Raw genomic sequence first — 24,544 nt, forward strand, 5'->3', positions numbered from 1 at the left:
ACCAATGGGCGGGAACCTACTTTAACACTTTAAATTACGAAATGAAATGATGCCGATACTGGACTGGTGTAAGGTTTTTTTTTTTTGGTTTTTGTTTTTTTGTTTTTTAATATCAACAATTTATTTTCCTTTAATACAAAATTACTGCAAACTTACTATTAGGGGTGGGGACCTCTGGGGATTCGCTACAATATTCCATGTGGCGATATAACAATTATCGATACATGGGTCAGGAAATATTTCTACACTATATTACTATAAAAGGAATAAACATAAAACACAAGCTTTTTCATCATTCTTCTGTGATATGAATTGAGTTTATCATTAGTAGACGTCCAATTCATTTGACGGATTGGACGTCTATGGCGGTCAATGACAACCATTTGCTGTTGATTTTCTGTCACTTCCTGTTGATTTCGAGCCACGGGTCACTTCCGGTTGATATTTGGGTTTCAGAACAGGAAGTGAGCAGGAATTCCCGCAAATGACTAGGCAGCGACTAAAACTAAAATAACCCGAAAATCTGAAAGGATTCCTGCGTATCCTCTGGTTTTGATTGAGCGAAAGTCCATTCGCCCCTCCCGGTCTAAATGGATTGGGCGTTTCGTGCCGTCAATGGCAGCCCTTGAGTTAGGATGGACAGAGATTTCAGTCGCAACTTTTTGGTTCCATTTTATTTTTTTCATCAGTGACACCTTCTTAAAACGAGATATCGCATGGGGCGCCGTTTGTAAAGCAGCACATGCTGAAAATTACGACAACATTTCCTCACATTTAGCGCCACACAGTGTTTAAAACGTGTTGTGAAATTTTTAGAGCCACTTTTTTTGCACATTTACAACATTACTTAGCAACTTAAATATTCATTTTTAAATAAGTTTTCGACCTGAATATTTAATTGAAATCTTAAACTTATATCCTTTAATCTAAATGCTAATTCTGGAAACGGTTGAAACTAAATATTTAGCTTAATATGCAAATTCAGATGACTGGAGACCGGAAGTAACAAAATAAAAGCTGGAGCACACAAAATACTCTTTGAATATTTTCTCCTAAATATGTACTTTACCCATATATTGTTATTATCACAATGACTCATGTCTAAGAGCAGTCTGCCACCGTTGAGTCGGTTTTATTCATTTTCAGTAGAGATGACCCAATCGATCGGCATCCCAATCGATCGGGTCTGATCACGTCACTTTCAAAGTATCGGAATCGGCAAAAAAATATCGGCCATGCCTTTTTTAATTTTTTTTTTTTTAAAATTAGATCGTTTTCTAATTGTATTTAACGTTACAGACATAATATGTTACACTTATCCAGAGTCTTTAGTTTAGGCTTTAGGTAAGGTTATCAAATTTATCCCAATAACGGCGGTAATTAATTTGTTCAAAAATGTAACACGTTAAAATATTTAACGCAATTAATGCATGCGCTGCACGACCCACTCACACATTGTCGCGCTCCATCTGTAATGGCGCCGTTTTGCCTATATAGAGAGCTAAAAGACAGCGTAAAATGAGAAGAGTTAATTTTGGCAGACTTTGGAGCCTTATATTAATTTGCTAAAACCTTACAGTCCCTCTCCCCACAATTAGAAATATCATGGGAAGCAATGTGGGGAAGCAAGGCAGCAATTAATCTTTTTCTTAACACTTTATGTTATATCCCATCGCAGAGAAGATATATGAATTGGTAGCACTACGCACAGTCATGGTTCCACTTGTCATGGTTCCACTTCCCATCATGCATTTGGGCATGGCCTTCAGTATCATTTACTGAAAGCTCAACAAATACACTAGATGGCAATATTTAGTCACAATATACAACGTCTCAAGTCTTTCTATCCGTGGATCCCTCTCACAGAAAGAATTTTAATAATGTAAATGCCATCTTGAGGATTTATTGTCATAATAAACAAATACAGTACTTATGTACTGTGTGTTGAATGTATATATTCGTCCGAGTTTTATTCTTTTTTTTCTTACTGCATTGCCAAAATGTATATGATCGGGAAAAATTATCGGGAATGATTGGAATTGAATCGGGAGCAAAAAAAAGCAATCGGATCGGGAAATATCGGGATCGGTAGATACTCAAACTAAAACGATCGGATCAGGGGCAAAAAAACATGATCGGAACAACCCTAATTTTCAAGCAACGTAAACAGACAGTCTGAGCTGCTCCACCAGCTTTTATTTTGTTATTTTCAGTCTCCAGTCATGTGAATTTGCATATAAACCTAAATATTTAGTTCAGACCGTTTCCTGATTTAAAATTTAGGATATAGGATATATATTTATGATTTAAATTAAATATTTATTTCTGGATTTAAAAAATCAGGTCCAAAACTTCTCATTTAAAAACAAATATTTAAGTTGCTAAATAATGTTGTAAATGTCCACAAAAAAAAAAAAAGCAAAAAATTTCACACCATTTTAAACACTGTCTGGCGCTAAATGTGAGAAAATGTAATTTTCAGCATGTACTGCTTTACAAACGGCGCCTCATAATATCGAGTCTCAGCGGGAGCATATCGAGAGCCTTTTGGGATACAAAGTATCACAATATTTCACCATTTTGATAATTCTTCACACTCCGATTGGACGTCTACTATTGATAAACTCATAGGTGGGAGGATGTCTCTTCATTCATTGGATTGGAAGTCTGGCACCATCGGTGGTGACAAATGAGTTAAACTGTCTCAAACGGAAAGACAAAATGATCCTCAGCTCCTCTTAAATGCTTTTTGTCGACAATTAGATGCGTCTCGACGCGAAAGTTGAGTCAGGGGACGCGCAAATTTTGATGAGCTAGCCACGCCGACGAGCGGAACAGCTTGGATTGGCCTTCAAGTGGAAAAAAACGACATCAGGTCTTTTCCCAATCTTGTCCTGGCCTGTTGATTTAATGAGAGCATATCGATAACCCACAGGTGTTGTGTTTAGGGCTTAACGATATTGAAAAAAACAGATATTGCGACTTTTCTGGGGTTCGCGAAATATTGCGATACACAGGGGCTAATTTGTGCCGGAACAGGATCCGCCACCTCTTGATTTTGGCGTCCTTGTGTTCCAGGACTTATTTGGGCGGATACGGTACCTCTCGTGTGTAGAAAATAATAATAATATAAAAACTTTAAGAAAAAAAAGTATTGTATTGTATTGTAACGTTGACAAAGAGTCAAACGCTTAGCTACAGCCCCTTCACATACTCCGAAACACTGGGAATGTCACGGGATTAATCCGTGTAGCAGTTGTGTGTGAAAACAATTTCCCGTGTCGACTGACACGGAGATTACGCGGACATTTCATGGGTCGCGTCCTAGTGTCATGTCCGGGACTTACCAAGCGGTGTGCATGAAAGCAGGTGTTAAATTTCAGGGAGCGCGATGGCTAATAAAGGTTAATATCATAGCGGGCCGATCGTCACCTCCTCCTAGAGGTGCACGATAATTATCGGTTATCGGCCCGATAATAGGAATTATGACGTCATCCCAATAAATCCGATAACATAATATATTATCGGCCCTATTAATAATATTTTTGGCACGGTGTCGGATTGGGATTTGTGCGTTTGTTTCCACTCCTGTTTTTCCAGTATGCAAAGTTTTGTTACTGTCTTTGTTTTTTTTCATTATAAGAATGTTCATGTCATTATGAAAACTGGTTCGGTCAAAGGCAAATGTAAGCTGAATCAACCACTAGTATTTTTGACCTACAGGTGTTCAAAAACTCAGGTGAATATACATTGAAAAATTATATATATATATTATCGGTAGGGTTGTTCCGATCATGTTTTTTTTTTTGCTCCCGATCCGATCTCGATCGTTTTAGTTTGAGTATCTGCCAATCCCGATATTTCCTGATCCGATTGCTTTTTTTTGCTCCCGATTCAATTCCAATCATTCCCGATAATTTTTCCCGATCATATACATTTTGGCAATGCATTAAGAAAAAAATGAATAAAACTCGGACGAATATATACATTCAACATACAGTACATAAGTACTGTATTTGTTTATTATGACAATAAATCCTCAAGATGGCATTTACATTATTAAAATTCTTTCTGTGAGAGGGATCCACGGATAGAAAGACTTGTGACTTTGTATATTGTGACAAAATATTGCCATCTAGTGTATTTGTTCAGCTTTCAGTAAATGATACTGCAGCCATTTAACTTCTGCCAAAATGCATGATGGGAAGTGCAACCATGACTGTGCGTAGGGGCACCAATTGATATATCTTCTCTGCGTTGGGAAAGAACATAGGGTGTTAAGGAAATGATCAACTACTATCATTCTTCCCCACATTGCTTCCCACGATATTTTTAATTGCTGAGATAAAAAAATAGCTCCAAAGGCTGTCATAATTCTCTCTACTCATTATATGCTGCCTTTTAGCGCTATCTACAGGTAAAACGGCATCTTTATAGATTGAACGCGACAATGCAAGAAGTAGGTCGTGCAGCGCATGCGTTAATTATTTAACGTTATTAAATTAATTTCAATTTATTGCGTTAACGGCAGTGCAGCACATGCGTTAATTATTTAACGTGATTAATCACGTTAAATAATTAACGCATGCGCTGCACTGCCGTTAACGCAATAAATTTGATAGCCCTACTTTAAGCCAAAACTACTCTGGATGAGTGTAACACATTTTGTCTGTAACGTTAAATACAATTAGAAAACAATTTAAATTAAAAAAAAAAAAATATATATATATATATATATATATATTAGAAAAAGGCATGTCCGATATTTTTTTGCCGATTCCGATACTTTGAAAATGACGTAATCGGACCCGACATCTTTAGTTTTCACTAGATGACTTGAAAAGCTGTGTTTCGTTGGCTCACCGTGACCACATTTTATTCATAAAATACGGTTTATTCCAGTCTCACGGTATATTGCTGTATTTAAAATTAAGGGATCCAGGAGGCCGAGGTAAATGTAAAAGCATCATATGACATGTAAAAGCATAGCTTAACAACAACAACAACTAGAAACTGCAATTAGTGGAGAAATTACTCTGGTGCTTTGCTGTGTGGAGATACAGATCTTAGCCCCGCCCAGGTTAGTTTGGGGACATTTCGGGGACAATATCAGGTCACTCCCTGTTGATTTAGGGACATTTGGGGGACACGTCCTGCTCATACCAGGTCATTTGGGGACTTAAACTGTATTATTGTTATGATTATTGTTATTTATAACACACTTTACATTTGAAAAACAAATCTGAAAGTGCACATTACCATGTAAAAAAATAAAAAGACTAAGAATAAAAGAGTAAAAGCAAAAATAGACAGAAACACAGATAAAATAAGATGGATAAAATTAGCCAGGGTTAACTTTTTAGTCTTTTTTTTTAAAGGCATCCACTGTCTGCGGGGCTCTGAGGTGGTCTGGGACGGCGTTCCATAGACGTGGAGCAGCAGCTGCAAAGGCCCTGTCGCCCATAGTCTTGAGCCGAGTCCTGGGCGGGAGTAGACGGTGCAGTTGGCCTGACCGGGTTCTGGCTGAAGTATTTGGTGTGAGGAGTTCGGTGAGGTAGGTGGGGGCTACACCGTGTCGACAGTGACGGGTGTGAAGGAGGGTTTTGAATTCAATACGGAGGTGAACGGGGAGCCAGTGTAGGGTGTGAAGGATGGGGGTGATGTGCTCGTGTTTACACACCCTCATCAGGCCCCTGGAAGCGCTGTTTTGGACATAATGGAGCCTTTGTAGGCTCTTGCCAGGGATCCCGATGAGGAGTGCTTTACAGTAGTCCAACATGGAGGAGACAAAGGCTTGGACGGGAGCAGCAGCAGGACGGGAGAGAGATGGCTGGAGTTTGGCAATATCGCGGAGGTGAAAGAAGGAGGTTTTGCAAATGTAATTGATATGATGGTTAAAGCTAAGATGGGGGTCAAACCTGACGCCCAAATTAGTCACAGAAGAGGAGAAGGAAAATTTGTGGCCGAAAAAGGAAACTGACTTTTGGGGCAGTGTGTCCTGGTGATATTGTAACGACCCGGAGGTTAGTTCTGCCCCTGAGACAAGAGCAAGAGGAGGCTGGACGAGGCTTTTCAGTTCACACACCTTGTTTTTTAAAATAAAAGTTAAAAAAAAATAATAAAACAAGAAAAACAGGCTAAAACAAGGTGTGTCAATCCTGGCTTGGGCCGGGCTGTGTGGAGTTTGTACCCCACCCCCGGAAGGACGGCGCTGCTTCGGGCTCAGCACTGCAAATCTAAAAAAAAAAAATCACTGCAAGCCGCACGATCACTTTCCCCGAGCAGGCCTACATCCAGCGCTTCCGGGGGCCAGGCCTCTCAAGCTTCGACTGGCCACCCCTCGAAGTCACGTAAAAGTTAAAAAACAGTCACTTAAAAAAAGGTTAAAAAAATATATATATATATATATATATATATAAAATTTGTCCACCGCTCTTTTGACGTGGTGGCTGCCAGCGGGCTGGGAGGTGGCGTCGAAGTCGAATTGTCCCATTTGCAGTCCTGGCAACTTTCTCGCATTGAGTGCGTGCCAGGCAAATGCCAGTCCTCCCTCCGCGTGCGGAGCCCGTCCGCGGAGTGGATGGTCCCCCCCCACGAATACACTGCTCACACTGTATTTGTCACCGGACGCACTTCCTTTCCGCTAATCAATGTGTCCAGGTGTTAATTAGTTTCAATTCGGAGCACCTAGGGACAAGGCTTCGCGCTTGCACATCGTTTGCCTCACCCTTATTCCCTGCCGTCTGTTTCGATATCATGTCATTTGGGGGGCGTGTCTTGGTCATATCAGGTCATTTGGGGACATTTCGGTGACACGTCCTATCGATATCTGGTCATTTCCTGTTGATTTGGGGACATTTGTTTTTTTGCCATTGAAAATGAATGGGAAATTTGGACGTCCATGGCCGTCAATGGCATCGACTACCATATGCGTCTATGGAATCAGGGACATTTCAGGGACACGTCCTATTGATATCCATTCATTTCCTGTTGATCTGCGGATATTTGGTTCTTTACCATTGAAAATGAATGGGAAATTTGGACGTCCATGGCCGTCAATGGCATCGACTTCCATATGTGTCCATGGAATCGGGGACATTTGAGGGACACATCCTATTAATAATTGTTCATTTCCTGTATATTTGGGGATATTTGTTTTTTTGCCATTGAAAATGAATGGGAAATTTCGTCATCCATGGCCGTCAATGGCATCGACTTACTTTTGCGTCAATGGAATCCAAGTACATTGGCATCAATAAAATCGACAAACATGGCCGTTAATAGCATTAAACAAAGTAAATGCGTCAGAGAATTTCCGAGCAATCTTTCCCACCTCCGACCGGCAGAACTGCATTCTCCAGTGGCCAAAAAGCAAAACACTTGAATGTTGTTGGGGTGGGGCAAATAAGTATTTAGTCAACCACTCATTGTGCAAGTTCTCCCACTTGAAAATATTAGAGGCCTGTAATTGTCAACATGGGTAAACCTCAACCATGAAAGACAGAATGTGGGGAAAAAAAAAAAAAAAAACAGAAAATCACATTGTTTGACTTTTAAATCATTTATTTGCAAATCATAGTGGAAAATGAACTTTTGGTATTGACCAAATACTTATCTCAATACTTTGTTGGCAATAACGGATTTTCTGTAACTCTTCACAAGCTTTTCACACATGGTTGCTAGCATTTTGGCCCATTCCTCCATGCAGATCTCCTCTAGAGCAGTGATGTTTTGGGGCTGTCGTTGGGCAACATGGACTTTCAACTCCCTCCTCACCCCGTGGCTTCAAAATGATAAGAACGGGGAGCAAAAATCCCAGAACCACACGGGGGAACCTAGTGAATGACCTACACAAATTTGTTTGTAATCTCCAAACTATCCACGAATGCAAAAAAACATAACATTTGTCCTCAGAAAACTCAAAATTCTCCGTCTAAAAAAAGACACTCGAGTTTTGCTGTTTAGCAAACGCACAGTTTAAGTTATGCTAACTCTGATGCAGGTCAGCCTTTCAGTAGCAAAATTAGTGGCGTTTTCCCCACCTCCACAACTTTGACATATTTTACATGACTGACAGCGGCTCTTGTATAATAATAATCTGTATCTGTATAACAATCTCTAAACGATCCAAGAATGCAAAAAAACTAAACATTTGTCCTAAGAACACTCAATATTCTCTGTCTAAATAAAGAAATTAGATATTACTGAAAAATCTTATTTAGGGATAAACAAATAAAAATGGGGCCTTCCTTGAGGAAAAACACGACTGCTTTTGTCCACAAACTCAACAAAAAATGAAAGCTCCTTTGCGCTGCTTTCAGGTTCACGGAAATAAAATAAAAATGAAAATTGGGGTCAACCTCGGTTTATGGCCATTTCTCACAGTTTTATTAACATAAACAGTAGAAAACACATACAGGACACTCTCTAAGCACCCTCCTACTCGAATTTTGCAGGTTAGCAAATTCCCATAATTTAACGTTATGTTACCTCTGATGCAGGTCAGACTTTCAGTAGCAAAATTTGTGCGTTTTCCCCACCTCCACAACATTGACGTCTTTTGACATTACTTACAGTGGCTGCTCCTGCTGCCTGAAAAAAAAATCTCATATCCCTACACTTCAAAGGGAACAGAGGAGGCGGTATGTTGTCGACATGTTGTATTTCTGTCGGGGTTGTGTGTGCGTGTGTGGATGTTCACGTCATCAGCCAATCAAACGTACGTTTGAGGAAAAAAAACATGGATTGCCACATTTAATGTGTGAAAAAAGGTTAAATCTAAGTCCGAACACAATAAAAATAATTCACGTTATTATGGTTGGGTCAATTCTATCCTTACAACATATGGGAAGACAATCTAAATCAGGGGTGGGCAAACTATTCCACAAAGGGCCGCAGTGGGTGCGGGTTTTTGTTCATACCCATCATGAGGACAGCCTTTCACCAATCTGGTTTCTTACAAGTGCAATCAGTTGATTTCAGTCAGGTGCTTCTTGTTTCCACTGAAACCTCATTGGTTAAACTGTCTGTGCTGAATCAGTTGGAACAAAGACCAGGACCCACTGCAGCCCTTGAGGACCGGTTTGCCCACCCCTGATCTAAATGACCTACACTGAAGTCATGATATAATGCAAATAGGGTTGCTTAAAAGTTGGCGGGGACAATTTGAGCATCCTGAAAAGTTACTAGTGTTATGTCCCTACCATCCCTAAGCAAACTTCGGCCCTTGCATACAGTCAGTTCAAAAGTACAAGAACTGTGCAACATATAAAGATCACTGGAGCTGTTTCAATCTGGAATTAATGTTTGAGGAAACATCAAATAACATAGTGTACAACTTCCCGAACATTTACATCCATCCAAGACGTTTCTTTGTTCTTGCCACCTGGCCAACAGAATGGCTCCCACAACCTAAGAAATGGGGTGCCTCTGCCCTAAAGCTTACAACATATCATTTTAATTGATACATCAATTTGATCTTAAAATACAGCAAATCAAGCACAAAAGTACCCATGACACAAATGGCCCAACCGGACAAGAAATCCAGTCTTTTTGCGCTTGCGTTGGAACATCGTAATCGTCTTCCAACGCCTGCAGGATAAAGCACAAGAAATATTGACTCCGCTTTCAAAGAAGAACACAGCGGGCGTGTCGGACTTACGGCGTGAAAGCGTCTCACTCGGGAGCGGGCTCGGCTAAAGGGGTCTCGGCGGTCGGAGAAGCGGCCTCGGAAGCACTCTTGGAGGAAGATTGCTCAGAATTGGCTTCCAAAAGGCAAACGAATGGAAAGATTTGGTGGACGTCAGACCTCCGCCTTGGCTTTGTTTACCTCCGAGGAAAGATTTTGACTTAGCAGCTGGAGCGTATTTGACTGCAATCAAAAGACGCAAGCTAAGTTGGCATCACCAGTGTATCAAAAAATTGATGACGAAGAGTAAAAGTCCCTCACCTTTTCTGCATTTGATGACAATGACGACGATGATCGTGAGAATCAGGGCCAGGAGCACCAACGGGACAGTGACGGCCAGCGCTGTCTTCCTCCTTTCTTCCGCTTTTCAAAGCAACAGAGGTCATTTCGTCTTCATTTGACGAGGACGGAAGCGAGCGGCTCACCTTCAATGCGCTCGTTGCTCAGGATCTTCGCGGGGTCCAGCGGGACGACGAGGTCCTCCGGGACGCCGGCTAGCTGGAAAACGCACTCGTATTTGGCCTTGGCATCCACCGCTTTGAGGTCGGCGGTGGTCTGGAAGGTTCCGTCGTGATTGGGGAGGGTCTCGCCCATCTCCACATCCTCAAAGAGCTCCTCGCCGTCCTTCTTCCAAAACAGGGCGGCCTCCCTGGGGTAGAAACCCGTGGCGTGGCATGTCACCGGCGACCGCCACGTCTTCTGCAGCAGGGAGATCCGCGGAAGCTCTGTCGCGTGCGAGATGGACAAAAATGGAGATGAAAGGACGAAAAATGCAGAGGACTTTTAGGAGAAAAGACAGTGAAAGTGTGTGAGGTAAAAGAGGGACAGGAAAAATGGAAGAAACAACAACTAGAGTGTGAGAGAGAAAATATGTAAGGGGCAAAGATAGAAAGGACAATCCAGAAGTGAAGCAAAAATGAAGGGAATGTGTGAGAGAAACGTAGACAAATAAAGGAAAAACAATGTGTGAAAGGACCAGAGGTTGCGCTAGACTTTTTCGTTGTCTGTCATTTTGACTGACAGGGTCATAAAAATCCGGTCATAATCTATTTTTACCCGTCACTTAAATTTTTAAAATGACTATATCTTGATGCAGTCACTATATGTATATACACAATAATACAATATAATATAAAGTAACTAACATTAGTGCAGTCATGGATTACAGTAAGCAGGCCAGTACTGTGTTTCCATATATATTTTTATTATATTATGTAAATACAGGATATATATATTATATATATATATATATATATCCCCCCCAAAGTGGGACCTTCCATGATCCTAATACATTTAATAATAATAAAATATTATATAATTCCATTATATATATATTAGGGCTGTCAAAATTATCGCGTTAACGCGCGGTAATTCATTTTTTAAATTAATCACATTAAAATATTTGACGCAATTAACGCACATGTGCCGCACTGTCCCATGTCAGACAGTATTCTGCCTTTTGGTAAGTTTTACAGCAAGGTTTCTTTTGTGCTGTCTAACAGCGAACTCTTGTGGTCGCTTTGCGACACGGTTTATTGCTTTCTTGCCAGTTCAATATGGCTGCATGACGTCTCGGGCTGACGCCTACGTTGTAATGATGTGCTTATATGATCCTTGGACAAGATTCGTCCGTAAGTATGGTTGTTGTAAAGAATGTACAAATTATGTTAGTAAGCGAAATGTTATATTTTTTGTATGAGATGCTTTTTGTTTATGTTTAGTGAACCTTTATAGCGTAACGTTGTTGCTAATGCAATGCTTGTGTACTTTTTTTTTGTAGTTTCACTACGGTCTAATGAGGACAATGGTTTGAGGCCATTTTATTAATAAATCAGATGAAAAAGGAAGAAGTCCGATTATTAAGGCGTCGTTCACTAGCTGTCTAGCTTTGGAAAAAGTAGACACTTCGGAGTGAGGACAGCATGGACAGATTTAAATGACAGTAGAGTGAAATGTACAGTCCTTATGTACTGTATGTTGAATGTATATATCCATCTTGTGTCTTATCTTTCCATTCCAACAAATTATTTTACAGAATATATATATATAATTTAGAGAAAAATATGGCATATTTTATAGATGGTTTGAATTGCGATTAATTGCGATTAATTAATTTTTAAGCTGTAATTAACTCGATTAAAAATTTTAATCGTTTGACAGCCCTAATATATATATATATATATATATATATATATATATATATATATATATAATTTATTTATTTATTTATTATTATTAAATAAAAATGCACGTTGATACGACGCACATAAAGGCAACTTCCAATTTTTAAAAAAATCGTTAGAAAGTTGTATGGACTTACAATCCGCTAGCTTGTTGTTTCCTGTTGTCTTCCGAAATACACCTGGGTAACAGCGCGTCAAGTGTTCGTTCATAGCCGACGTGCTACCGTGGTATGCGAGCTCAGCTTAGCAAAACGAGTACACACAGTGGTGGCACCCTCCATATTTTCCTTGAAATAATTTCAGGCTCTGGCTAGTCTGGTCCGCTTTTTTGGCTTTATGCCGCTTTCACCGTGTTACCAATTCTGCCCTTCTTGGTAATTGGCGGCGTTTTCAACTGCTCGCCGCAGTGAGGAGTGAACCGGCGATTCACTTGATTCGTTGTCATCCTTCACTGCATCAGTCCCTCTTTTTTCACCTCTTTTATCAACACCATCGTCGTTTTGGGGCTTTTTGAAGAAACTTCGGACACTCGGTTGCCTTGACATTTTTCCGAGTAAGGCCACCATGCATCAAGAGACACAATAGCTAATTAATATGCTCACTCGCCACCCTGTGGTCTGGGGTGTGAATTACAACCTGTCAAAATGACAGATGGACTTCAGTTTTTTCTGTCACCGTTGTAAAAAAACGGTCAACGACAGAAAATATTCGGTTAACGCGACCCCTGGAAAGGACCAAAGATGGAAAGAACAAAAGATGTTGAGACAGGAAAAGCATCGTTAAACATTGTAAAAATTTAAAAAGACTGTGGGAGTAGGGGTGTAATGGTACACAAAAATCTCGGTTCGGTACGTCCCTCGGTTCTGAGGTCACGGTTCGGTTCATTTTCGGTACAGTAAGAAAACAAAATGCAAAATATTAGTGATGGGTCCAGTGATACTCATGGCCGAGCTCATGGAGCAACCCCTGTGTCGGTGCGCGTATTAGAGGTTAGATTTTGTGCCCGAACCCGACCCGACATTCAGGTCGGGTCGGGTCGGGCCCACATTTTAAGCATTCACGTTCGGGTCAGTTCGGGTCGGGCCGCCATGCCGGACTAATATATTATTTAAAAAAAAAAAAAAAAAAAAAAAATGGAGAGCAGGCTCTCTGTATTGCGCTTTTGCTTGTGCGTGTGCACGAACGCCGTGGCGCCGGCCCCTTTTTATTCTTGTCCTCCCGCTCTACCGTTTGCGCACGGCCGAGACGCCGCCCTCATTTTCATTTCCTTGTCAGAGAGGCGCGTCCATGTGAGAACAATATCCCACACACTCAGAAATATGTTTAACAAACTTTCCCAGCGTTATTTCGTTGTGTGAATGCTTTGATAATTCTCAAAAAAATATGTAGATTATTTAAACATTAAGAAAACTTGCGTTTTTTTCTGCCAACTCGAAGAAATGAAAATAAATTGCTGCTGCTGCGTTTTTTCCGCGTCACTCAAAAAAAAAAAAAAAAAAAATCGGGTTTTTCGGGCTCGGGCCTGCAAATCTAGTTAAGTGATCGAGCTCGGGCCGGGTCGGGCCTCAATACCAGCGGGCCGTGTCGGGCCGGGCTGGATTTTTTAGGCCCGAACTAGGCTCTAGCGCGTATCGCTATAAGAAAATCACGTGACCGATGCATGAACTCATTGAACTGTGTCGACACAGTCATGACGCAGCAAATTGGTTCAAAAGGAAGCGCTTCTGTCAACGCGATGGAGCTGCTGAAACAATCCACATCTCACGGTTACTTCCTCGTTGTCTACATACTGTGGAAATGGACGTAAGACAGGAAAAACGCACTTGTCATCTTCCATTCAAAATACAATTCATTTTAAGGTAAATCTTAGTTTATTAGTGTGACGGGTGCATGCGGTTCCGTCGTTTGCAGTGCCTTGTCTTGTAGAATACGTGACAGCATTTGACCTGCTAGCTTATAGGTCAGAGCAAACGGCTTTCATCCCCGACGCGTCGTGCGCCGGGTTCGAGTCCTGGTCTGAACGGATTACGACACGATTCCAAAATTTAGGATTTAATACTAAAGTTATTTTTTTTGCAGGTCAAATGTCGCATTTTTACTTTGTATATGACTAACCTGTCACATAGTTGCCACCTCCTCAATGCTGAAGATTTATTGGGCCAAGCATGAGAATGAAGTTTCTGATAATCCCAAAATAAACACAGGTATAGAGCCATTCCTTTACTTCCTCACAGTCACTTTTTTGGTAATTTATGAGAAATCTGTAATTAAGCTATAATTTATTTTTTGTCCACTTCAAGTTCTGATGGGCTATGGTAGCACTTAGATGACGAAGTGGGGAGTCAAGGAGGCAATGCAACTGTAGATGAAATTGCAAAAGTGCAACGATCCATGGCTGAGCCGAACATGGCACGCAATGCCGATTTTCTTCAATACTGAAGGAGCCAATGGACATCTTATCCAAAACTCTTTTAACAGGAAATTCTTGTGCATGCTGGCATCGTTGGTTCCATGCGAGTGTGTTGTCCACAGCAGGCTTGTTTAAAAAAAAGTTTAAAAAAAAAAAAAAAAAGTAACCAACTAAATTTTAAACATTAAAAAAAATTATGTTTTTGAATAAAATCTTATCAGAACAAAAATTCCACAGGCATTCCTCATTCACCCATTCATTATTACTTACATTTTCACATTATAATATATGTTCACATTATTTAAAGATATGGAATAATGCAACATGAATGCAAAGACTTAAATGATTTGATTTTACATGCTATGTCATCAATGGCGTACCGCAAGCAACACGGCACTTCCGCTCATTAATATTCATGACATTAGCTACTGTTGCTAAGTAAGGACAAGTCACCGTTTGGAAATGAATGGAAATCGTGTACAAATGAGATGTTTACAGAGCCAAACCTACCAATTCTCTCCGAAAATGATGTGCCTGGTGCCAAATTGACTGGCAAAGATGTGAAAGAACATAAAAATATTCAGTTAAAGAGATGGCTTTAGTGTCGAAGGCTGAAAAAGAGGAAAAAAACGAGCCGACCTAAGCATAGCTTTAGCTTTTTTATCGACCCGACTGACAATGACATTCTCCTGTTTCAACAAGCTATCCTTTACCATCAGCCCTCTCTTTCTTATATATCCTCTGGTTGTCCTACGTCTCTTACCGTTCTTGGGGGTAATTTAGTTAACTTTGTGTAGCGATCGCAAATGCTACTCAGTGACAGCCAACGAACACTTTTAATTTTTCGGTAACAGTGGCAGTCAGATACCATTGTAATTCTTTTCAGGTCATTCATTGTCAGACAGAAGCAGTACGGCACAATGTTACGCTACAAAAAATAAGTTAAAAATATAAAAATGGCTTACCTCTTTGTCCTCTGAAAGACCATGCCAACCCAACATAATGTTTACTGCATATGAAACATGAATGGATTCGCCGAGCTGGTGTTAAAGTCCGCGCAAGTTGATTCGGTCTTCACATTTTTTCCTCCCGAGTTTTTGGTTTCCGGAAACATATGAAGAAAACATCCTTCATGGTTATAATGTCTAGAGTCGTTTCTACAAGTTCCAAAAAAGCTATGCGTGATTGGCATGTTCGTTTTTGAAAGATTACCGGTGAAAAGTAGCACTAATTGCGTTGTGTCTTTGCGGGGGCGGGTCTATAATGTCCCACTTCGGCTTGACTTCCGCTTTACGATGCGACGCCACGGTCTAAAAATAGCCTGGGTGCGGTACGCCATTCAGTGTCAGTCTGTCAAGTGGGTTGCCTGTAGGGATTTTTTTATGTCCAGCAGGTGTCAGTATTCAATGACTCAGTATCCACACTGTGTCAACACAGTGTGTCACTGTGTCGACACGCTTCATGAGGTCCATCACTACAAAATCTAAACGTGCTCGTTGTTTATTACACACTTTCGTGCTTTCAACAATAGGAACATTAGCCTATAGACCCCACTCACCAACGTCACAGAATTACGTGTCGCTGTATCCGGCCGCCATATTGTCCGTCTTTGTTTATCCGTATTCTCAACGGTTTCAATTTGTCGTGCAATTTATAGTGCAATTCATGGAAGCCCCGGTGCTTTCAGACGCTGTAAACTCATTGGATGCGTTGCCTGAAAGGCGTCATGTGGAAAAGCTTCAGTCTATCCATTCGCCAGATCCATATTTGATGCCTAAATCGATATTTTTCGACCCGCTGTCTTCGCCCTCTCTGCCTGACATCTGCTACCCTGATATCTACAACTATCTTTTCCACACAAAATCAACCTATTCTCACGAAAGTTTGAAAAACTTTAAGAGCAGCACTCTAAGCAATATTACCCCGTGTGACCCTTTACTTCCAATTTTCTAAAATGGCGACAATCAATTAAAAAAAAAAAAAAGTTGACTGCGATGGCCGACGCTTCAAGGATAGGTGGATATCGGACTATTTCTTCAGTAGAATACGCAACAACTGTGTCTGCCTCATTTGCAAAGAGACAGTCGCTGTTTTCAAAGAGTTCGATGTGACGCGATAATAACAAGACACGCTGACATGTACGACAACATTACAGGGAAGATACGCAGCGAGAAATTATAGCAACTTGAAGTTAGTTTAATTTCACAGCAGCAGTATTTTGCAAGAGCCCGAGTGTCGAAAGAGAACGCCACAAAGACGAGACTGTTGAAATTATGAATTTAAAAAAATAATAAAGCAAATGTGACACACAGAAGGGCTTGCTAAAATTTGTTTAAATTTATTGTTCTACGTAAATTAGCCAAGGTAGCCCCCACATTTTTACCACACCAAATCTGGCCCCCTTTGCAAAAGGTTCCTGTTTAACTGATGATCCGTAGACGAGGCCAGCTTCTTTCACTTGTTACCAGCTAAATATTATTCAAAAAATAATGATGGCGGAAGAAATAAGCATCTTGAATTTGAAACGGTATGTTGTTGGCGATTAGCCTCGCAATGATCTTAATTATGGTTGTCAGCCAAAAACCCTCTAAATATATATGTTAAATGCATTTTACCAGATATAAAATGACTACTACATAATCTGTGGTGATCGTTTGGGGCCCAGTTTTCTCGTCGAATTGCAGCAGTCCATCTCGCTCTCCTCTCCGGGTCTCTCGGAATACGGTAGAACTTCAAGTCTCTCCGTCTATCTTTGTTACTGCAACCAACCGCCACACACGCCTTCACCATTTTGATTATTAATGTTAACGAGCAGAAAAACACGCCATAATGGGAGGAATTTACGTAGCAGTAATGCGTAAACACGACGAGCTGACGGACAATATGGCGCGGAGGCGTGGTTGTGACGTAATTGGAGTGGGGTCTATAGCAGAGAAGACGGAGTAAATATAATCTACACAAAGAAACTGTAACCCGATCGACTCGCAGCCTCGAAAAGTAAGGGTTACATTACGTCAGAAACTCGTTTGGTACGCCTCCGTTCCGCACCGGTACATCAATACAAATACATGTACCGTTACACTCTTAGGTGGGAGTCAAAAAAAGAAGCGCTCAAGTAGAGCAGGGCGGTAAACCGAAAATTTAGCGTCACCGAAATTCTTAACGATGACCGACGTAATTTTGACCATGTCGGTAAATTCGGTAAATTAATAAAACAAGAAAATATAGTCTTTTCATCCCGCTTTGATTCTGTGTTGTTCGTCTATGTTCATTCCCCTTTAAGAAAGCTGTGAATGTGCTTACGTAGGGAGTCACGTGATCATCAGGAAGCCAATCAAACAAAAGCCCGGTAAGCTAACGCTAGCAGCTAACGCTACAAGCAAAACGTGATGGAGTGTGGCTTAAGGGAGGTTCACCAAACTTTCAACCGACATTTAGTAGACTCTTGGTGGCATCCAGACGGGCTTTCACCCGCTGTCCTCCTTTGTTCTCACGATTTCCGGAGATGGTGCTTTCAGTGCTTTCTACTGGTAGCCAGGCTAACACTAGCTAGCGGCTAACGCTACAAATGAACGTTATGGAGTCGGATAGCGGCTCTAAGTTCTAACCTTGTCGAAACTGCTGAACTTAATGAGTGGATTGGGCACGGACTGCATCTAGCAATTACTATGTGGCGTTATTTTGTATCTGTCTGTGTGTGATTCCTCTGATAGCTTTTGTGATGGTAAAGCATTCAGCATAAAGTACAATCCAACGGCAAAATTTATAATGACCGAGAAATGGCCCCAGCTATTTTTATTGTGCGTGCATTTATTAAAAAATGCACTGGGGGGAAAAAAACCCTTAAACCATAAAGTAAACACTTGTATTTAATAATTATGTCACAGCAGCCATTAACAATAAGTTGTCTTTTTGAAGTGTACTGTTCAAGCTGCAAGTCATTTGTGTTTGCACAGGCATATTGATTTTGACAATGTACATTGTTCAAGTCATACACGCTGTTATAAATGTTCATACTTGAATTCTTATTGCTTACAATACATTTTTATAAACTTAATGTTTAGACTGCATGTACAATTGTTAAATACAGTATATCAAATTGAATGCTGGTAAATAAATCAACAAGAAATAGTTAATCTGTATTTCATGCATTGATTCAGATTTTCAAATTATATAACAGTCCGCTTGGGCGAATTTATCGTCATTTATCGTTATCGAGATAAATCTGCTCAATTTATCGTGATACATGTTTAAGGCCATATCGCCCAGCCCTACGCTCAAGAGTCAAATTCGAGAAAAAATATAGCGAGAACATGTGAAAATAACGGGGAAAAAACAATGTGTGAAAGGACAAAACAGAGAGGACATTGGAAAGAAATGAGACTGTCGGAGAGAAAAGATAGATGGAAGGAATGCGAGAACAAAAGATGGACAGTGAGAATGTGTGAGAGGACAAAAGATGGAGGGAAGAAATGTGTGAGAAGGGAAAGTGTAGAACAAGTAAAGGCTGTTGTGGCAGTCAATTTCCTGTAGGAGGCGGTGGTGTACTAAGACTGTACCTGTTCTCATGAGGAAGTCCCTCCCATTGCGAACGTGCTTCTTCAAGTAAGAAGGACATTCCTCAGTGTAGTAATATCTTTGCCATTGATTAAAGCTGTCCGATTGTTCCCACTTGTGTTTGGTGACGACAGCTTGCGGCTTGACCGCGATCCACCTCAGTCCCTTCAAATCAAACGATATAAAGTCTTCTCCGTCATAAGCAAAGTGTACCCAAGCGTCCACTTCGCCGGTCTCATCGTCCCATTCGCAGCCATACATCACCTGGACCATGTGAACACCTGAGAGAAAGGCACGTGACGGCGTGTCACAGAAATAAGCCAACGTCTGCTGAAAAAGGCAACCGGTGCATGAAATGTCTTGAAATGCTCCAAAATTGGACAGCCACAAACCTCCAGTTTGGTTGAAGCGCTCTTTAGCAGTTTCAATGCGGACTTTGTAGACCTTCTCTGCACCGATATTGATCTGTGTGTTTCTTTCCCAGAAGTGCGGATCCTCGGCTGTGATTTTGTTCATCCAGTCCTGTTTAGGTCGTAATTTCTTGCTCTTGCTGTCATAGTTGGTAATTTGAACACCGTCAACATAACCGACACTCAAGTACTCTGGGAAGTTTGGAATTTGAGATGACCCTATGCGGATATACTTGAGCGTATGAATCACTGGAAGAAAAAGCAAAAACATTTGTTCATCTGATATCTCGAAATCTTTTACTTATCCCATTTAAAATGATCGGAACACATCAACACCTGAAAACATTTTCATTAGGTTTATTATAATTTATGTAGCCTTTCATATAAAAAAACAACAGCAGTGTCGAGTCCAAAAAAATGGACATCATTTTCCAAGCAAATATCTAGAAAACCATTGAAACTACTCAATGAAACGAGGCACATGGTGCATTTTATTCCTTCAAACTCGGAAGAAAAATTGGTCCATTGTGTGAGACGATTGTTGAAAATGTGCGCCGCCACGCCTAAATTCGTCTTCCTTTTGAAACGTGTCCAAATTTTGCATCGACGCAAAATACTGGGGCTGTAGCTATCTATTATTTTAGTTGTCGATTAATCGATGAACTATTTAGTCTGAAAAATCGAGTAATCGGATAAGGAACATTAAAAATTAAAATACCTGAGCTGAGCCTCAAACGGTATTAAAAAAAAAAAAAAAGACAATCGATGTACAACAAAAGAACAATTGGCTAACTTACATAGCAAAAGTCTGCTAGCTTAAATGCTATTATAAAAAAAAAAAATCAACAATGCTCTTAACAAATGGTTCAGACACATATTCGCAAAAAAAGCGACTAAATAGATCTATAAACTAAGGCTGTCAAAATTATCGCGTTAACGGGCGTTAATTAATTTTTTTAATTAATCACATTAAAATATTGGACACATTTAACACACATGCCCCACTCAAAAAGATTAAAATGACAGCAAAGTGTCATTTGCACTTGTTACTTGTGTTTTTTGGTGTTTTTCCGCGCTCTGCAAATGCTTGAGTGCGACTGATTTCATGGGTTTCAGGCTTCACCACCATAATTATTATTGACATCAACAATGGCGAGCTACTAATTTATTTTTTGATTGAAAATTTTACAAACTTTATTCAAACGAAAACATTAACAGGTGTTTTAATATAAAATTTGTATAACTTGTACTAACATTTTTCTTTTAAGAACTACAAGTCTTTCTATCCATGGATCCCTCTCACAGAAAGAATGTTAAAAATGTTAATGCCATCTTGAGGATTTATTGTCATAATAAACAAATACAGTACTTATGTACTGTATGCTCAATGTATACATTCGTCTGAGTTTTATTCATTTTTTTCTTAATGCATTGCCAAAATATATATGATCGGGAAAAATTATCGGGAAAGATTGGAATTGAATCGGGAGCAAAAAAAAGCAATCGGATCGGGAAATATCGGGATCGGCAGATACTCAAACTAAAATGATCGGGATCGGGAGAAAAAAAACATGATCGGAACAACCCTACTCTAAGCAACATTACCCCGCGTTACCTTTTATTCCCCGTTTATAAAATAGCGACAAACAATCAACAAAAAAAAGAAAGACTGTGACGGTCGACGCTTCAAGGATAGGTGGAAATTGGACTACTGTATTTCTTCTCCAAAATATGCAACAACTGTGTCTGCGTCATTAGCAAAGAGACAGTCGTTGTTTTTAAAGAGTTCAATGTGAGGCGATGTTAACAAACAAGACCCGCTGACATGTACGACAAGATCACAGGGAAGATATGTAGCGAGAAATTGAAGCAACTTGAAGCCAGTTTAATTTTACAGCAGCAGTATTTCGCAAGAGTAGAAAGAGAAACAAAAGCTAGTTGCGAGATTGTTGAAATAATTAATTTAGTGCTGTCAAACGATTAAAATTTTTAATCGAGGTAATCACAGCTTAAAAATTAATTAATCGTACTTAATCGCAATTCAAACCATCTATAAAATATTCCATATTTTTCTGTAAATTATTGTTGAACTGGAAAGATAAGACACAAGATGGATATATATATTTAACATGCGGTACATAAGGACTGTATTTGTTTATTATAACAATAAATCAACAAGATGGCATTAACATTAACATTCTGTTAAAGCGATCCATGGATAGAAAGACTTGTAGTTCTTCAAAGATCAATGATAGTACAAGTTATAGAAATTTTGTATTAAAATCCCTCTTAATGTTTTCGTTTTAATAAAATGTGTAAAATTTTCAATCAAAAAACAAAAACTAGTAGCTCGCCATTGTTAATGTCAATAATTACCCAATGCTTATGGTGCTGAAACCCATAAAATCAGTCACACCCAAGCGCCAGCAGAGGGCGACAAAACACCAAAAAAACACAAGTAACAAGTGGACATGACACTGTGCAGTCATTTGAATCTGTCTGAGCAGGACATGTGCGTTAATTGCGTCAAATATTTTAACGTGATTAATTAAAATAAATTACCGCCCGTTAACGTGATAATTTTGACAGCCCTAAATTATTATTTTTTTAAATAATAAAGCAAATGTGACACACAGAATGGCTTGCTAAAATTTGCTTAAATATATTGTTCTACGTAAAAGCCAAGGTCGGCCCTCCACATTTTTACCACGCCAAAACTGGCCCCCTTTGCAAAAAGTTTGGACACCCCTGCTTTCGAGTATATCGACACATGAAGAGTCTAACCAAATGACGTGCAGTAGACGTGCTGGGGTCCGCATTGTTGCGGACAGTAAGGTCGCTGATGGCTAGAAATCCGAGCAGTTCTTAAACGCGACACGAGTGATACCTCGCTCATCTGCACACGACCAAGAACTTTCTACCTACTTCTTCCTTCCTTCCTACTCCAACTCTGTCCGATGATGTAAAAAAAATATCATGAAGAAACACCCCTCACTGTCAATTCAGAATTGACAACGATGAGGGAACCCTAAAGAACAAGAGCACGGCAGCTTAGCCATAGCTTGCTAAATTAACTACCTGAAAGAAATAACAAGCAATTGCATTAATGATAACATATGGATCTCTATACTTATATAACTCAAAAGACAGCAAGACACAAGTAGTTGACACAAAAAGGAAACAAACCTACAGGAATACGTGCAGAGAAGGACGAACATAAACAGCTCATAACACCACTAATTGTCCTCTCACTAGGAGGAATTATATTAATACAGGCAGGCGCTGCCCCCTAGCGGCCGGTGGCACTCTCTTCAGAGACCAAATCTACGCCCTTGTTCGGAAGACTTCTCTTTCCCCCTCCCCCCAAATGTCTTTAAATCATGATCAACTAGCAAGACAGTTTTTTTTTTTTTTTTTTTACCCCCTAACAGGACCTCTGAGCTTAAATTTTTCCACTTGACATCTTGAGGTAAACTTTGAAGCGAGCGTAAAGTGCGTCACAGTCGAACAAAAAGATAAGGAAATGGACTTACCGGGCTTGACGTTTTGAATTTGCACAGCCACAAGCAAAAGTGCCACTAACTCCTTCGTCTTGCACATTTTTGCTTCATATTCAGTTCGACGCCGACAGAGTTGGACGCGTTGACCTGAGCTGGGCTATGACGTCACTTTGCTTTCGCTTTCGCCAAATGTGCCGCTCTGGGAAATCACATGACCACGAGTGGGCGGGGACCTATTTGAACACTTTAAATTACGAAATGAAATAGGATTATTAAATGACTACAATGAACCTTACTTTAACGCTTCAGCTGCAATTGACAGTGTTAGGTTTAAAAATATGCCTGTTGGGAGGGTCAGGTGTTGTGTCGAAAAATAGCCGCCCCGCGTGAAACGTCCCCCCTGACGGGAACGCTTATTTATAACGCTTTATTGAGGTGAAAACATCAAATGTTTTCATGGACGCATTACATGTCTGTAAAATCAGTTTTAAATAAATAAATTACACAACACCTGGCCCCTGTTAAGGGTGAAGACACCGGACTACTCCGTTGTCCTAACTTTACTTGTGTTCGTTACTCAGAAGCGAGGTATTCTAATAATTGAGTGCTAATCGAATAAAAAGAGTCACAGACCTTGAGTTGCAATTTGATCCGAATGTATTGATTCCAGAGACAAAGCGATCAACCGTTACAGATATCTGGCTGATAGTTCTCTAGTCTGAGCAATGACAGAAAAGCAGAAGTATAAGTGAACCTACCAGCCAGGCACATTTCTTATATACTCCATTCATCAGGTAATTAGCATACTTGGAAAAAGGATGTCGTGATGTTGGGATGTCAGGTGACCAGATGAAAACAGCCCTTCTCAGCACCAGCCCCTCCAGTCCAGACGATTAGATCAGGCTGTGGCGCAACCTGCAGCCCCTTGTGACCCTAGCACCCTTCCGCTAAACAATACCTACTTATACTTGTGTTTATTCCTAACGGTTTTACGGCCTACTTTTAGGGAAGTAAATTAAGCAGAAGTATTGAAACTTCACCAAACTTTAGAACCTTTAGAAATTTACGGTTTCCCTGTGACGGCAAAACAGGCCAAGCAGGGATGTGACTGTTCTGCTGTGTTAGCATTAACCGGAAAGGGCCCTTAAGGCCTCAATGCTTGTGGAGTAAAGACAGTGTGGTAACAGTAGCTGAGAATAAATGCGAATAAATGTGTTGAATAAATGCTACTAAATGTAAAAGATAAATGCGACTAACAGCGGTTAGATATGGCGAATTTTATTTACCTCCAACAACAGCAATGACGTCCAATATTAAATAACATGGAGGACTGTTATGATTACTCATGTTTTAATAGACCCTACCCACCGACGTCACAAAATCATGTGCTCGCTGTATGGTTCCGCCCCCTTGTCCGTCATTTTGTGTCTGTATTATCAATGGTTTCAATTGATCGAGCAATTTATAACGCATTTCATGGAAGACCCGGTGCTTTCGGATGCCGTAAACTCACTTGATGCATTGCATAAAAGGCGTTATGTGGAAAAGCTTCAGTTTATCCATTCGCCAGATCCATATTTGATGCCTAAATCGATGTTTTTCGACCCGCTGTCTCCGCCGTATTTGCCTGACATCTGCTAGCTACCCTGATATGTACAACTACAGTATCTTGTCCACACAAAATCAGCCTATTCTCACGAAAGTTTGAAAAACTTTAAGAGCTTGGAGGCTTATAAATACTTCGTTGCTGGTTGGGTGAAACAGGTCCTCGTCCACAAAAATTCGGCAGGAATCTA

The 24,544-nt window shown here is 40.2% G+C and overlaps 1 protein-coding gene across 2 annotated transcripts; it reads right to left on the reverse strand.

Annotated features, from left to right (window-relative positions):
• Window positions 1-7,594: 7,594 nt before the first annotated feature.
• Window positions 7,595-24,402, reverse strand: LOC130910349 (major histocompatibility complex class I-related gene protein-like). Of its 2 annotated transcripts, none has more exons than XM_057827558.1 (9): window positions 23,556-24,402; window positions 23,382-23,466; window positions 22,782-22,947; window positions 19,231-19,497; window positions 18,841-19,119; window positions 10,114-10,413; window positions 9,950-10,051; window positions 9,662-9,871; window positions 7,595-9,591 (listed from the first exon to the last, which is right to left on the reverse strand). In XM_057827558.1, exons 3-8 carry the CDS (start codon window positions 22,846-22,848, stop codon window positions 9,696-9,698), a joined length of 1,191 nt encoding a protein of 396 aa, XP_057683541.1. In that variant the 5' UTR covers window positions 22,849-22,947; window positions 23,382-23,466; window positions 23,556-24,402; the 3' UTR covers window positions 7,595-9,591; window positions 9,662-9,695. The 2 variants fall into 2 exon arrangements, with proteins under 2 accessions (XP_057683541.1, XP_057683540.1); XM_057827557.1 differs by having other exon boundaries at window positions 22,782-22,992.
• Window positions 24,403-24,544: the final 142 nt, after the last annotated feature.

Source organism: Corythoichthys intestinalis, chromosome 22 (assembly GCF_030265065.1).
Source record: "Corythoichthys intestinalis isolate RoL2023-P3 chromosome 22, ASM3026506v1, whole genome shotgun sequence".
NCBI classification, from domain to species: domain Eukaryota; kingdom Metazoa; phylum Chordata; class Actinopteri; order Syngnathiformes; family Syngnathidae; genus Corythoichthys; species Corythoichthys intestinalis.